This window comes from Carcharodon carcharias, chromosome 20 (assembly GCF_017639515.1).
Source record: "Carcharodon carcharias isolate sCarCar2 chromosome 20, sCarCar2.pri, whole genome shotgun sequence".
NCBI classification, from domain to species: domain Eukaryota; kingdom Metazoa; phylum Chordata; class Chondrichthyes; order Lamniformes; family Lamnidae; genus Carcharodon; species Carcharodon carcharias.
Genome location: NC_054486.1, coordinates 12,382,282 through 12,397,172, shown reverse-complemented (window position 1 = coordinate 12,397,172; position 14,891 = coordinate 12,382,282). Strand labels below are relative to the sequence as shown.

At 38.7% G+C, this 14,891-nt stretch overlaps 1 protein-coding gene across 4 annotated transcripts in view; it reads left to right on the top strand.

Annotated features, from left to right (window-relative positions):
* The window catches only part of zfyve26 (zinc finger, FYVE domain containing 26), a 77,762-nt gene extending 64,355 nt beyond the window's left edge, over positions 1-13,407 (top strand). For all 4 annotated transcript variants that reach the window (XM_041213789.1, XM_041213790.1, XM_041213791.1 and 1 more), the window contains exons 40-42: positions 899-1,081; positions 5,236-5,286; positions 9,199-13,407. In XM_041213789.1, coding sequence (XP_041069723.1) covers positions 899-1,081; positions 5,236-5,286; positions 9,199-9,402 — 438 coding nt within the window. In that variant the 3' untranslated portion in view covers positions 9,403-13,407. The remainder of the gene's footprint in view (positions 1-898; positions 1,082-5,235; positions 5,287-9,198) is intronic.
* Positions 13,408-14,891: the final 1,484 nt, after the last annotated feature.

Sequence of the window (14,891 nt, the reverse complement as noted above, 5' to 3'; positions counted from 1 at the left end):
TTAATCCCTATACTCTGAGTTACTTAATTTCAGTAGGACAGATGTTGGGGGTGCTACAATTAGTCCCCCTTGCTGAGCTGGGGGAGGAAGAAAAGTCCCTGCAATTAATCTCTGGAGAAGGAGAGATCAATTTAAGATTCTGCTTCTGAATCCTATTCTAGGATAAGAAGGAGCTTTGCACAAATGTCCAGATTTACAGATTAAAAAATTTGCTCCTGGTTGAAGCATTGGAGAGCTGCTGGAAGCCATGGTATCTTATCCCTGCTAGATACCATATCATAGCAGTGGAGCAGAGGAAAAAGCATCTCCTTTCATGAATGAGCAGGGGCGTATCTTTGGTACAACAGGTGAACAGGGAGATGCCATCCAATTTGAAAGTGGAAAAGAACAGATAAAATGGAAATCTGAGACTAATATAGAAAAATTTAAAAATTACAAAAAGAGAAAGCAGGAAAACCAAGAAGGGGTAAAACAGAGGATATATGGCAATAAAAAGATTTTGAAAAGGTACATTTTTAATAAGATGACAGCGAATGCAAAGCTGTTAAGAGATAACAGAGGCAAACTGGCAGTGGAGAGTGACGATTGGAATACATGAATTAAGTACCAGGATCTTGTTTGCCCACAGGAGGTGGATATTGAGATTGTACAACTACCAGGTGTGGGTTCAATGGAGATTATACAGAGGAACTTATTTTCCACCACTTCTGTGATATTGTCCCAGTTTGTCAAGTTTCTCCTTCAAACTATAGTTTTGCTTCCATCCTAACGTCATAAATTTGGTTATTGGAAAGTTAACACATTTTTCCAAATTTCTATGTATTCTTAAAGAACAGGGAGATTATCATTGGTCATTTTTGTATTCCTCCCTTCCTACTTATTTTTATTTCTGACCCAGGACTTTCAGTTGGATGCAGCTGCTGTGTATGATAAAACCGCAAAACATCTTCTGCAACATCGCAAGTTCTGTCAAATAAAACAGTTGCTGAAATGTGTTAGTGAATCAGGAGTAGCTAGCGGCGATGACACCGATAACCTCCTCATCCGGTTTATTGAAGGTGGTGATGAACATCTTTCACAGGTGGGAACAGTCTAAACTTTAACCAGTAGGACACTGTGCCTCGTTTTCTATACTATAAATCGTTTCCTCTTTCCATCAGAGGGTTGCTGTTAGAAATTGCACTGGTCCTATAAGGAGAAATTTCTTCACTCAAAGGGTTGTGAATCTTTGGAATCCTCTACCCAGAGGGTTGTGGATACTCCAACATTGAATATATTTAAGGCAAGGATAGACAGATTTTTGGTGTCTCGGAATCGAGGGTTATGGGGAGCAGGTGGGAAAGTGGAGTTGAAGCCCAAGATCAGCCACGATCATATTGAATGGTTGAGCAGGCTTAACAAGGGTATGGTCTACCCTTGCTCTTATCTCTTGTATTTGTGTAATTCTTCCTCCGTCCAAGTCACATGGGTGGTAGTATTTGGCTTTGCACCATCCAATACCCAAAAATGAGGGACTGCAGTTGAGTAGAAACGTGCAGCTGCTGTCTCGCTGATCTATCCACATTTAAATTGCTGATTTTAGCAGTTTAATCAGGAACACAACTCTACTTAAAATTTAAGGAACACTCCTAGGAAAAACTTAAAAAAAATGTCTTACCTTTTGGGAATTTGTCAAATAAATTAAATCTAAACTTGCATAAGTTACTGAAGGCCAGTGGACATGCCCCGTGCTCATTTTTGGAGTGCCACAGCAGTTTTTTTATGACAGACCGCATATCCATTCCAGCCCTGTCCTCCCTCAGCATTGATGTAAGTTCATTGAGCATAATATTTTCATTGCAAAAGCACAGAATGCTTCCAGTCTTTTTTTACTTCTTGAGATACAAAAAGCATAAGTGCTAACTCCCTGGTGAGAAAAGAAGTTGCCAAGTTCAGGAAAAGCATAACACCATCAAGCTGGTTGTAACTTTGATCCCATCTGTTAAAACTTACTGGGAAATAAAAAAAAATCAAACCAATACGTCAAAATTTCAGTGGAAATGTTCTATTTGAATAATTCCAATGATCACATCTGCCAAGTGCTGTTCACTTGGAGTAACAGTCATTCACTTCAGTTTATTCGGGCTTATTTAGGTATAGATCACTCTTGGAAAATAAAATATCTGGCATCTATTTTAAACCTTAGGATTTCTAACTGGGATCTGTGGGGCAGAATTTTCTCGTTGGCATGCTGGGATGGGCCCCACATGCCAACGTGTAAAATGACATGTGTCGTCAGGCATGAGTCCCGACGTCACTGCGCGTCATTCCGATCTTCTTCTGTTCGGTGGGTATGCACCAGAGTCAGCTGCACGCCCACTGAACTGTCAAAGGCCGGTTAAGGCCACTAATAAACTAGTTAACCAAATTGACAGGGCTGGCCATCCAACCTTAAGGTTGGCGGGCAAACGAAGAGCCCAAGCAGCCTTTGTGTTTTGCATGAAACCTCATCCATGGGCGGGCTGAGGTTTCATGAAGGTTTTATTAAATGAATAAAAAAAATTTTGACATTTCCTAAACATGTCCCAGCTCAGCCATCTATGACAGATCACATATCCATTCCAGCCCTGTCCTTCCTCAGCATTGATGTAAGCATTGAGCATAATATTTTCATTGCAAAAGCACAGAATTCTTCCGGTCTTTTTCATTTCTTGAGATACTAAAAGCAAAAGTGCTCATTCCCTGGTGAGAAAAGAAGTTGCCAAGTTTAGGAAAAGCATAACACCGTCAAGCTGGTTGTAACATTGTTACACGAGGGGACATGTCTGCATAATTTTTATCTTTCCTTTTTTACAAACTTTAAAAAGTGAACCGTATCTCTTTGAGGCAGCTCCGTGCCTCATTAATTTGTTCTTTTCAATCTGAGTGCAAACTTCCACCCGCATTCCGTGCAATCAACCGTGGAGACTTTTGACCTTTAACTGCTCTGTCTTTCCCGAACCCTGGCAGACTGTGATATTTTGGGAAAGCCTGTAACCCGATATCACAGTGGCTTCCTCTGTACCCTTTCCATCTGAAAGCCCATCACCATGCTAACATGAATCACATGGGCCTTGTATCCAGGTGGAGATGCTGGTTAGCTATCCTTGAGAACCCATGTCTTTTTCATCTTGGAACGAAATGGACAATTTAAAGCATAACTGTTTGTAACCTGAAATTCTCAACAACTTTTTGGAATCTTGGAGACCTCAGTCTATCCACTGTTAACACACAACGCTGCTACCATCGTCTCCAAGTGTAAACAGCTAGCACCTTCTTCCCAGTAAAACAATCTGAGCCCCTTTAATCTCTAACAATCAAACTACCCAAGCTTGGTGTCAGGCAGACTTCAGGTCACATGACCCCCTTCATTTTATCTTAAATTAAAGACAGTATGAAAACATAACATTCTTATAAACCTCACAATTATAACAGTGCACATAGGCTAATAAAGAATGTTTTCTCCAATGATGGCAGTGATTTATTTGGGAATCTAGCACTTTTGGACATTAGGACTTCCAGGAGTGCATTGGTATATACAAAGGATCTGCAGGAATTTCAATATTTGTAGAGAGAACCACACAGGGACGAGTCTGAACATCACTGGGGTTGCAGCCTGTCTCACTGTTGCTTTTGAATCTCACTCTTGTGTTCCTGACCTTGACTGCTCTGTATCAGTCAAGTTGCAAACTTTGCTACACTTGTTCTCACCAGAATGTATTCTTTGCAGAGTGAAGAAGCAATAGTGTCTTCTGGTGGGAAAAAACACCATTTAGAATTTAAGCTACATCCAATAGATGCCAGCACGTGGCTCGGATCATTCTTCCTGAACACATTTTGGGGAAATCTTTTAGCTATGGATTTTTAATTTTTTACCTTCAAAGCAAATTGAGTCCAAAGTTGTTTTCTACCACATGTTCTCTATTCTTTGCTGTTTCTCATATATGAAAACCAAATTGAAAATAACTTTTTCTGGTACTGCAAATCGGGAACTCCTTGCCTTCATTTGCCATTTATTTTTCCTCCAGTCTTCAGGCTTTTAAAACCCAGGTTTTTTATTTCTTGATGCAAGTAGAATGATTTTATAAGCTTTGCTTGTGTGTCGCACAATGGACTTGGCTCTTGACCGTGGTTTCTCAGTTTGAGAAAAATCAATAATGAGCACCTTTCATAAACACAACACTTTTGTGCTAGAAAATTTGGTTACTTTTTTTTAAATCCACTGTAGAATAAATGGACTTTAGGAGTATGGCCAATCATGGAATACTTGGTTGTTGCATAATCCACATAAAGTAAGATTAGCTTTAGATGCATGAGTACTTGTCCCCAACTAAGATTTTCTTCTAATCTTTTGGTAGCTTGTTTTATTTCTTTTATAGAACACTAAACTTCCACATACCACTCTTTTAATGCTTCGACTTATATTTAAGAAAACAATTCAGAACAAAACCAGGGCAGCTCCAAAGCATTTAAAGCACCAAAGTTTTATTTATAAATGTTAGAAAAAAATGCATTGATTTCACTTGGTTTGAATTGATTTCAAGTTGTTTCTGAGGAGACTTTTCCTTGAGACATCTGTGCTTCCAGTGATCTAGCTTACATATGGAAAACATATGGTGCAATGATTTTACAATTTGCACAAGATGACCAAGGCCATTTAAGATCCTACTGTTCTGAGTCATAACCTTTGATGTTGAATTTCTTCTGTTATACCTTGACCACTGCGGGGTAGGGGGGGGTTTTATGACAGCCACTTTCTGAAGGAATTAACCTTATTTTCTTTCTTTCTGAGCCATACAGAGTGAGATACTCTACTGAGAATATGCAACACTCTGCTTTGTTTTATTCCCCTTCTCGCTCCATTTGGAAGTTTTAGATGCCTCATCTTGAGATCAGGAATGCTATATATGGGTAGTTGCAAGGTTTTCCCTGAAGACTGAGTTATGTTGCGTGTCATTGTGCTCTTAGAGTCAATTATTAAAAGACAGTGCTTTTGTAAGCCATACACTTGTTGGCCTTTTGTTGAAGAAAGCTTATGCATGAGTAACAAAACCAGTTGTTATTGATGTATTGAGTAATTTGCGATCAAGTATGCTCTTATTAAAGAAATACCACAAAATCTGTGTGATATTAATATAAACCTGTGTGTGACTTGAGTAAATGAAATACATTCAGTAATGTATCAACAGGTTGATTAATACATTCATCTTTCTGCAGTCAAAAGACCTAGAGAAACTGATTCTTGAAATGAAGAAAGATGAAAATAAGGTAAGCAAGTATCAGAAATAAGCTGAAACTTTTCTGTCATGTAGTAAAGACGTTTTTGGAACTCCCACTTAAAACTTTCCAAGTTAGAGGGTAAATAAACTCTTGGTTCAGCAAATGTATGCAGTCACCAGTTGAACTGTTTAGATTTGAAGATCCACAGTTCAGTAACAGCAATGTTTATGACCTCAAAAAGAGGTTACGTCAAGAACAGTGAATCATAGAAATAAATATTCCTGCATGGCAAGCAGCAAAATAATCATAAGCTCAGTCAAACAGTAACAGATTAACAGGCTCTATTTGTACACAGAATATCCAGACATTTGCTCAGGAACTAAACCTGTGTGGTAAAAAGAGTTTTTTTTCTCTCTGCCAAATTTCCTGCATCATCTCTTCCATGTATTAATTGGCCTCTATTTTTACTGCATTTGAACCTGTCAATCTGCTATCCATCCCTGTGGCTGTGCTGCAACAGACCCTAACCGAGGTCATAAATTACGTCCTCTTACTGTGACCGTGGTGCATTTCTCCCTCTTCAAACTCAATACAGCCTTTGACCCAGTCAACAACACCAACCTCCTCCAATGTCTTACCTCTTACCTAGCTTAATGGGACTGCCCTCTCCCTCTATTCCACTGTTACTTATCTGATCATAGCCAGAACACTTCCGACAATGACTTCTCTTCCAGATCTTGCACCGTTTACTCTGGAGCCCTCCAAAGATCTATCCTTAACTTCTCCTGTTCATCATCAACAAGGTACCCCTTGGTAAATTAATTTGCTAACATGGGGTCAACTTCCACACGTTATGTTGACAACAACCCAGTCCAATCTCTCCATGACATCTTTCACCTCATCCACTGTCTTCATGTTGTCTGTTGGTTGTACAGCATCCAGTTTTGGATGAGCTGCAGTTGTTTCCACTAATGTTCATCAGTTCCTGCCACAAACTCCAGAGTTTCACCACTGATCCCATACTCTTTCCTGGTTATTGTCTCAGGTTGAACCAAACTGTTAAGAATTTTTATGTCCTATCTGACCACGAACTGAATTCTGACTTGACAACCCCTCCATCATGAAGACTGCTTACTTCCATCTCTCTGATATAACCTGTCTCAAAATATTTGCTGCTGAAAGCCACAAAAGTGCCATTGTCACCTCCATACACTGCTCTTCCAATGATCCCCTGGTGAATGTTCTGTTCTTCTGTGAAATTCAGCGGATCTAAAGTTCTATTTCTTGTAACTTATCCAGCACAAAGTTCCGCTGACCGTTCACATCTGTCCCTGCCAATTAAAATTGGCTCCCTGTCCATCAACATCTCAAATTTAAAATTCTCATCCTCATTTTAAATTGCTTCATGGCATTGTCTTTCCCTAGGTGTACAATCTCCTAGACCCTACAAATTTACTCTGAATTCTCTTGCCCTGTTATGCAATCCCCTGGCTTTTCACCCATCATTGGCAGTCATGCCTTCAGCCATCCAGTCTCCATGGTCTTCCAACCCTCCCTCAACCTCTTGCCTTGACCATCTCCCCCACCTCTTTTAAGACCCTCTTCACAGTTTGCCTCCGTGATCAAACCTTTGGTCACTCCTACCTAATATCTTTGTCCTTGTCTCTATGTTCATTCTTGTCTGGTTATTTTCTGTGAACTGCCTTGGAATGATAAAAGTTCAATACAAATGCATGTTTGCTTTATCCTTTCACACGGTGTGGGCCAACATTTACTGCCCATCCCTAATCGCCCTTGAGAAGGTGGTTGCTGCTGTTGTCCAAGGTCCTGGTTTTGACATTTATCCTTTGATCCCTGCTGGAAGTGTTCATATTTATTTGTCACGTTTCCTAATACTTATTGTTTGGTCTCACACATCAATAATAGCCACTTTTCTGAGTTACTGGTGCCAAATGACTGCCAACAAGATTGGCCTAGTAAGTCAGCAATGCTGGGGAAAGAAGTTTAGCAGAGGAGAGCTAAATTTGCTGAAGGGAACCAAAGATGACATAAGGGAAAATCTTTTATTACACAGCATTTGGTTAGATTTGGAAGGCACTCCTAGTGTGTGCTGGAGGCAGGTTCATTGGTGGCTTTCCAAAGGGTATTGTTTAATTATCTGAAAAGAGAAAAAATTGCGTGGCAATGGTGAAAAGGTGTTGGGGGGAGCAGTGATTACCTGGGTAGCTCTTGCAGAGAGCCTGCATGGACACGATGGGCTAAATGGCCTCCTTCTGTGCTGTAACTATTCTATAATTCTATGAAATCACCCACCTAGATACGGTTTTAATTCCAGATATATGAATATATTGTGTAAAACTGTAACTCGTTTCTTTCTGTTACTGTTTGGCCATGTTTGTGATAAGTTGTTGCTTGCAGTGCAGGGAAGTTGGCATTTATTATTTGTTTAACTGTCCTTAGCCTGATCTCTGATTATGGTCATGAGTGAAAGACACAGCAATAATGGATTAGGATTCAGGATTGCATGTGTTGACTAGTTTGGTTCATGCATCGTCCTGCATAGAGTAATTTGGTTAAGAAGAATCCTCTGTAATTGCTGGAAACTGAACGGAATACACTTTAGCCACTTTTCTGCAGCAGCCTGGCAAAGTGAGGGAATGGTACCGCTTTCTCCTAGATTTAGCTTTGCAACAGCTTTCCTGTAAAATGGCTGCACAGGAAGAGCAACATTCCATACATTCACAGACTCACATGTGTTTACTGGCTTCAAGAAGATTAGCAGCGGCTGTGTGGAAGACATAAGAGGTTAGAAGCTCAAATGGAGAGATGGGTCTTTAGGATGCTGTTGAAAGTAGCAAGAAGATGACAAGGTGGAGATGCTGAGGGAAGGGATATTGTGAACGATTATGCAGGGAGCAAGAAGTCTCATCTAGTATTGAATAGATAGAGAGTTGAGGAGCATAAAGCTGGAGCAGGTTGCACAGCTGGAAAGACAAGGCTGTGGACGGAGTTGAAGGTGAGGAGGAGGATCTTAGAGAATTCTTTGGGTGACACGGAACCAGTGGAGATTGCTGGCAATGCAGGCTTTAGTGAGGTTGGATAACCCAATATGAAATCCTGGATTACACTGAGGGTAAACGTGTCTCATTGAGTAAAGTCAAAGGAGGAAGGCTTCACATGTTTCCAATTTAAAAACATAAAATGCTGGAAATATTCAGCAGGCCTGGCAACATTTGTGGAGGGAGAAAGTGTTAATGTTTCAGGGCAATAACACATTATCAGAACGATATTTCTGGTTGCTTTTGGTATATAGCCTTTTGGATGGTTTGTATATTGGGGACTAGGCGGAAAGATTGTTGGAGAGATCAAGCCTACAGGAGTTAAAAGGGTGGAGTACGATACTAATAACAAAATATTTCTGCAGTCTGTCCTGTAGGAATGCATGGACAATTACAAGACCAATTTACAATGGGAAAGAATCCACTTTATGTAATTGCTACTTCCACACACTGATGATGATTAACTGATGTTAACTTAAATGATCATTTAACTTAGACATTACACAAAACATGCAGTAAATGAGCTCATTCAGTAAGATTTGTAAAATGTTGCCGAGGTGAAGATCTCATAGGGGTTATGTTTTCCCTTTGGAAAAGATTATAACTTTGCATTGTATAACTAATAAAATTATATATGGATTACAGATATTTGAGAGAAGTCTTCACAATTTGTAACATTTGACAAATCAAGTTCTGTGTGATACCGTAATAAAACAAGCTTCGAAAACATTTTTCCAGGAATCTTAACACTACAAGATACGGGAGGAAGCCAGCAATCAAAATTGCTGAACTCCACCTGACAGAACTACAAGTGTGCTTTGGCATGTGTAATTTCTGCAAAGGTTTGATTTGTTCCTGCCAGAAGATATCTTATAACTCAATGTTCTGAATGCGTCCACAGATTAAAGCTTTCTTGTCGTGTAGTAAGTACCGTTCTGCTTACTTGGTTGCCGTGAAGCTTGACCTGGTGCAGGCAGTGCATGTTGTACGGGAAGTGCTGGAAGCTGCTGAAGGAGCTGGAGATGAACTCATACCGAAGATCTGTAGGGACTGGCTGAAATCACATCAGCTTAAGACTCTGTCACAAAAGACCCACAGCAAATGATTTGAAGGGAATGTGAGGACAAACAGAATTGTAACTACTACCTCAAGAAAATTTGCCATGAAATATTATTAGATTCAACAAAAAAAGAAAGAGAATGAAGTTGTAAAAATTCATTGTACAATTATGAGTATGGCGGTATAATTTTGTGACGTTACCTGATGAAGTGTTTTGTTACTTTTTTTTGGTTTGAATTTTAAAAAGTAATTGTTGAACTCTTTCTGTTCTCACCCACTCATCTGCAGCCTATTGATTCCGGACTTATTCCAAGTTAACTCACTGGTAAGCTGTTGACTTCTGTCAAGACAGGCATTGACTACAAACAGTTGTTTGGAATGTGGCACTGAAATGACTGGTTCAGTGTTAGCAGAGCTTTAGAAGAATGTAGGCTATTGACACTCCAGCTTTGTGAGAGATGTGATTTCATTCGAATGTAGCCTAGCTGGGTTGCCAATTGGGGTCAAGTTAACCCAATTTCATATTTTGGTGATTGTGGTCGCAAAGCCTGAACTCTGCTTGGTCTGACTCACCCTGTGACACTAATTTGGCCAGTTCATCTTTGCAGAAAACCTGAAGTTGCCATACCAAAACCAATTGTGAATTGATCTGTTTCCAAAGCAGTTTCCTTTGAACTTGAGGTGTAAACATGTGTCCAAAATTCTATTGTTGAATTTCACTTTTGCGCTGTGAACACCATCCCCTCCAAGTTGTTAAGCACAGATTCATAATTTTTAGTATCATAGTCAGCCAAGTTTTCACTGGTGTTCTTGAAATGAAGAAGTTGTCACGATTCCTGCTGCTGTCAATCAGCAGCTTTGTGAATCCTACTTGCACCCTCATGACTGACCTATCTAGAGGTGAACAAGGAAAAGCAATGCTTTTCCCTTCCTCCTTTTTGCATCTATTTCTTCCCCCTCTTCTTAAGGTATTGACTCTTCACTGTGTACAGTTCCACAGTGCCTGTAGACCTCTGGTACCTCTCACAGATACCCCATATGTGACCTGTCTAGGTGAATGCCAGCTGACTATTCCACTGTGGAGTCATCACGGCTTGCGCGTGACCCTGTCCTCACTCAATCTTCACACAGCGAAGGAGGAGTCACTGAATGGCAGAACCCCTGGCTTTTCCCCTCCTGCTCTTCTTCACCCCACCCAATGGTGTTGAGAAACTAACTATAGATTTTCTTCTGCCGCCTTGGGGAAGATTAGCTAATTCAATACAAACCTGAGTTATTACTGTTTGCACAGAAAGTATCACTTCACTGTCATCAAATGGATTCGGAGGTTAATTTGTTTGCATGTTCAAACTGAGGTTATTTTTGGAAGCAAGTTGGAGATTTATGATTATGGATTTATTAACTTCAAAATGGTTTGACACTTTTGAGATTGAATTGAAATACAAGGACAAGTTCCTTTGTATTTTAAGTAAGTAGCTTAAATCCTAATTGTGTAGATTCCGGTAAAATATGTACATTTCCATGTCAAAAGGTGTATATTTTTAAATGCTAAACCCAGTTTTCATGTTTGTGACTTCCTGATGTACGTGGATAAATAATGGCAGTGCAGCTATTGTGTGACATATTCATGAAATAGTCTTGTCATTATGCAAAAGCATAAAAATCGTGCTCCAATTTGCAGAATATCACAACAGACCACTGCAATAGTACAGATAGCTGGCAGCAAAGTCCAAAGACTTGCTGGCAAAGATGTGCCTTGTTTACCACTTTCAGGAATTGGGAGATAGATAATTTCAGCATACTTGGAAAGAATCACCTTAACTGCTTTTAACTGTTCCGAATCAATAATGACAGTTTGTTGCTGTGCTCCAATACCCAGATATACTAACTTCACATGTCAGTGGGGACATTTTATAAAAGTGCGTCACTAAATTTTCATGCAGAGTTTTAACAGCAGGTATGCTAAACTCTAAATATCGTAAAACCTTTTGGTGTTCTGAATGAGGACTGATTAAATACATTTAAAAATGATAGTTTGTCTCTTTGCACAAATAATGCAACATAATGTTGCAGCCAACTTGAATTAATAAAATACGTCTATAAAAATAGTATGTACCTTCAGTAGCCTGAACCAAAACCTGATCTTCTGTATTGATACAGTAACCATGTAATACAGGCACCCTCTTTCCTTTTCCGATTGTAATACTTTCTTCTGCTTTCCTAGAGGTGCCCTATTTTTATAATGTATACAATTTAAATTTTTATATTTGGAAGTTTTAAATTCTAAGGGACTATATACGGAGTCGTCAGTGTAATGAGCTTCACATCAGTTTTGTAAAGGTTGTTCTGTAAGAAGTTTATATTGGTGACGTGACTGATAATGTTGCATCATGCAGTAACTCCTGAATTAACATTCATTAATAGTGTATCCTGTATAGTACAATGTATGATATTGTTTGTAAATAGAATTCACATGCGATAACGATCCAGGGTTGTATATATGCTTAATAATATTGCTATCATATGCTGTAATTTTTGATGGTTCTGTTTAGGTAAAGGCTAGATTTATTGTATTTAGAGTGGGACAGGGCTGCAGTCACAATAAATATCCAAAATGTTGTTTTCGGGCCTAAACAGAAATCTCATTCTGCTTATAGAAATAAGTAGCACAGTGAAGAGCTGTGTCATAAGAGCAGGTGCTTCTCCTCATGGGAAGTTGTAAATCTTGCTGATGGGCTCAACTGCTTTAAAACAATTCTTTTGAAAAGATGCATAATACTGCACACTTTTTCCAAATTGCTGTGCAGTGAGGTTCTTTATTCAGTGGAACAATGGAATCCTACCCAATTGTCACCAGAAAATACATGCCTGTTACAATAAGCAGAGCCTTACAACAAACCTGTAATTAGAAAAAGAAATTGAGCAAATTGAACAGAATAAGAAACCTCCATGAAATGCAGCAGGTTTTGAAGTTCGAAATAAATTAAACTAAATGGATATGGTTAAAGAATTCAGATTGCCTTGGTTGCCTGTGTGTGTGCGTGCGTGTGTGTGTGTTTGTGGGGGAGCTGGACACAGCTCATGCCATTTGTAAGCTTAGTCATTTAATTCATTTAACTTTGGAAACCTAATTCATTCACTTAATTTTAAGCTTCTTGGGAACTTGGCTAGTTCTGACATTGAGTTAAGTATACATTGAAATTGAGTTGAATTGATCTGATGGAAATGTTTTTATTACAAGGTTATATTATTCACATTGAAAAAATAGTTTCCTATTTTAAAATTGTAATGGTTAAATTATTAACAGGTATGACAACCAGGTTCCACTGCGGTTTCAGTCGGCTTTGCTTTTTAATGCATTTGCTGATGAAAGTACAAAAGTAAAGACAATGCCATTGGTTCTTTGTAGAGTTCAGTTATCAGTGCCCTAGAGCTCTAGTATTTGTCTGTTTATTCTAGTTCTGTCTGTTTATTTAGAAACTCAACAGAAAGCAAAATGTGAAAAATTACTTGGGATTTCATTGCTGAGCAACTCAAATAAAAATGTATTTTTTGAATTGCCTAACTGCCTTCAATATCCACCTGCTTCCCATCTTCAGTAAGAGTTATTTTGTGGCACTGACTTCACAGATTCCATATGGAAGCAGCTGACTAGTTGGCAATTCTCTCCCTGGAGAAAATAAGTCCCTCACCATTTAACCTTTTTAAGAATTACAATGTTGAACATTTTCACTGCAAAGAACCTTCAAGGATTTGGGGATAGTGCAGAAAGGTGGCGTTGAGGTAGATGATCAGCCATGATCAAACTGAATAATGGAGCAGGCTCAATGGGCCGAATTGTTTACTCCTATTCCTATGTTCATGATTTTGTTTTTAGTGTGCCAAAGTTAGCCGGTATGTAATTAGAAGGTAAGGATTCATTGGGCTGTGTAGGGATTGGGATGTTGAACATTTCACTTGTATACATTTATATGACTGCTACTGTAATTGAAATTGCCTATTTCATCCTTTGTCTGTACAATAGTCTAATATTAAAATCTGGACAACAGTCTCTTATTTGCTTTTGTCTCTATGGTTTAAAAAAATATTAGGGTTATCATGATTGCTGGAAGATCAAATTATTTCACAGCTCTTGCCCGAGCGATCCAAAATTAACAATTGCACATTAAAGTTGTAGCTGTACGATGCTCTTTAAAAAGGTAGATGAATGTTTCAGAGGTTGGGCAGATTTTAATTGGCAATTTTAAATTGGGCACAGCAGACTTATGATGATGAGCAATGATTGCATTGTGAGGGCTCCACATATGAAACACTGCAAAGAAGTTTATCGTTGATTTGTTTATTTCGTTTTGCAGCATTCAAATAAACTGCATGTTTCTCTTTGTTTTGCTGTAAGGTATAGGTTCTGTGCTTGGTTGCAGAATTGCACTATAGAAAGCACTTTAAACTGTATAGCTGTTCAACTCGGCTTTATTGTGAGATTAACATTAAATGCCAAACACATTGGATTGTTTCTCTAATGTTTCCCAAACTGGACTATTATAAACTGGACTTTCATTTTAAGCAAAGCTCCAGATAATCCTTTAATAGCTATTGTGAATGTTTTGAAACTGGCATTAGCTTGTGGATTTTATCAGTTTTTGCTAAACTAGTAAACTTTGTCGATCAAAATAACCACTTTGATGCATAAAATTGTAATTTTTGGAATTTCAAATCTCAATTTTTTATGACTAATATAAATGTATTATTGTCAAGTGTATAACTTGTGGTTTATATCTGACATGTACTGCTTCAGATTTATATACAGTATTAATTGTGTTGAATTTAGATTTGCAGCTTTAGCCTACTAAAATATCTTGGTTCATGGTCTGCATTAATACACAGGGCCCTGTTCTTTGCAGACAGAAAGAACAAGTATACATTGCGCCTGTTCAGCTAAACAAAATAAGTGAGAGCTATTTGCTGATTCATTCCCCAGGGCAATGCTTTGACCAATTAAGGTTAAGCTGCCTGGTTTAAATTTCAAATAATGTTTGGCAGTTGACTGTCAGTCACCATAATCTGGTGCATTCTCCATGGCAACACCTCTACCAATTAGTCCACTTGCCAACCAATCAGCACACACTTCTCATACAGTATAAATTGTTGCTTTCCCCTCATACTGGTATTTTTGCGAAGTGAAGGATGAAAAGCTTTAATATGTTTCTTTTGTCAGCAATACTTTAGAAGTGTAGTCACTGTTGTAGGAAACATGGCAGCCAATTTGTACACAGCAAGCTCCCACAAATGGCAATGTTGGAATAACCAGATAATCAGTTTTTATGATGTTGATTGAGGGACAAATATTGGCCAGGACACCGGCAAAAGCCCCCTGCCCTTCGAAAGGTGACAATATCTTCAAGAGCTTTCACATTTTCATCAATCGCAACATTTTGTTTTAGTGTAACTTTTTAAAAATTTCTCACTTTAATACATTGGTCCAATATTTACTCCTTGTTCACTACTAGAAAATTGGTTTGGGTTTTTTTTTTAAAG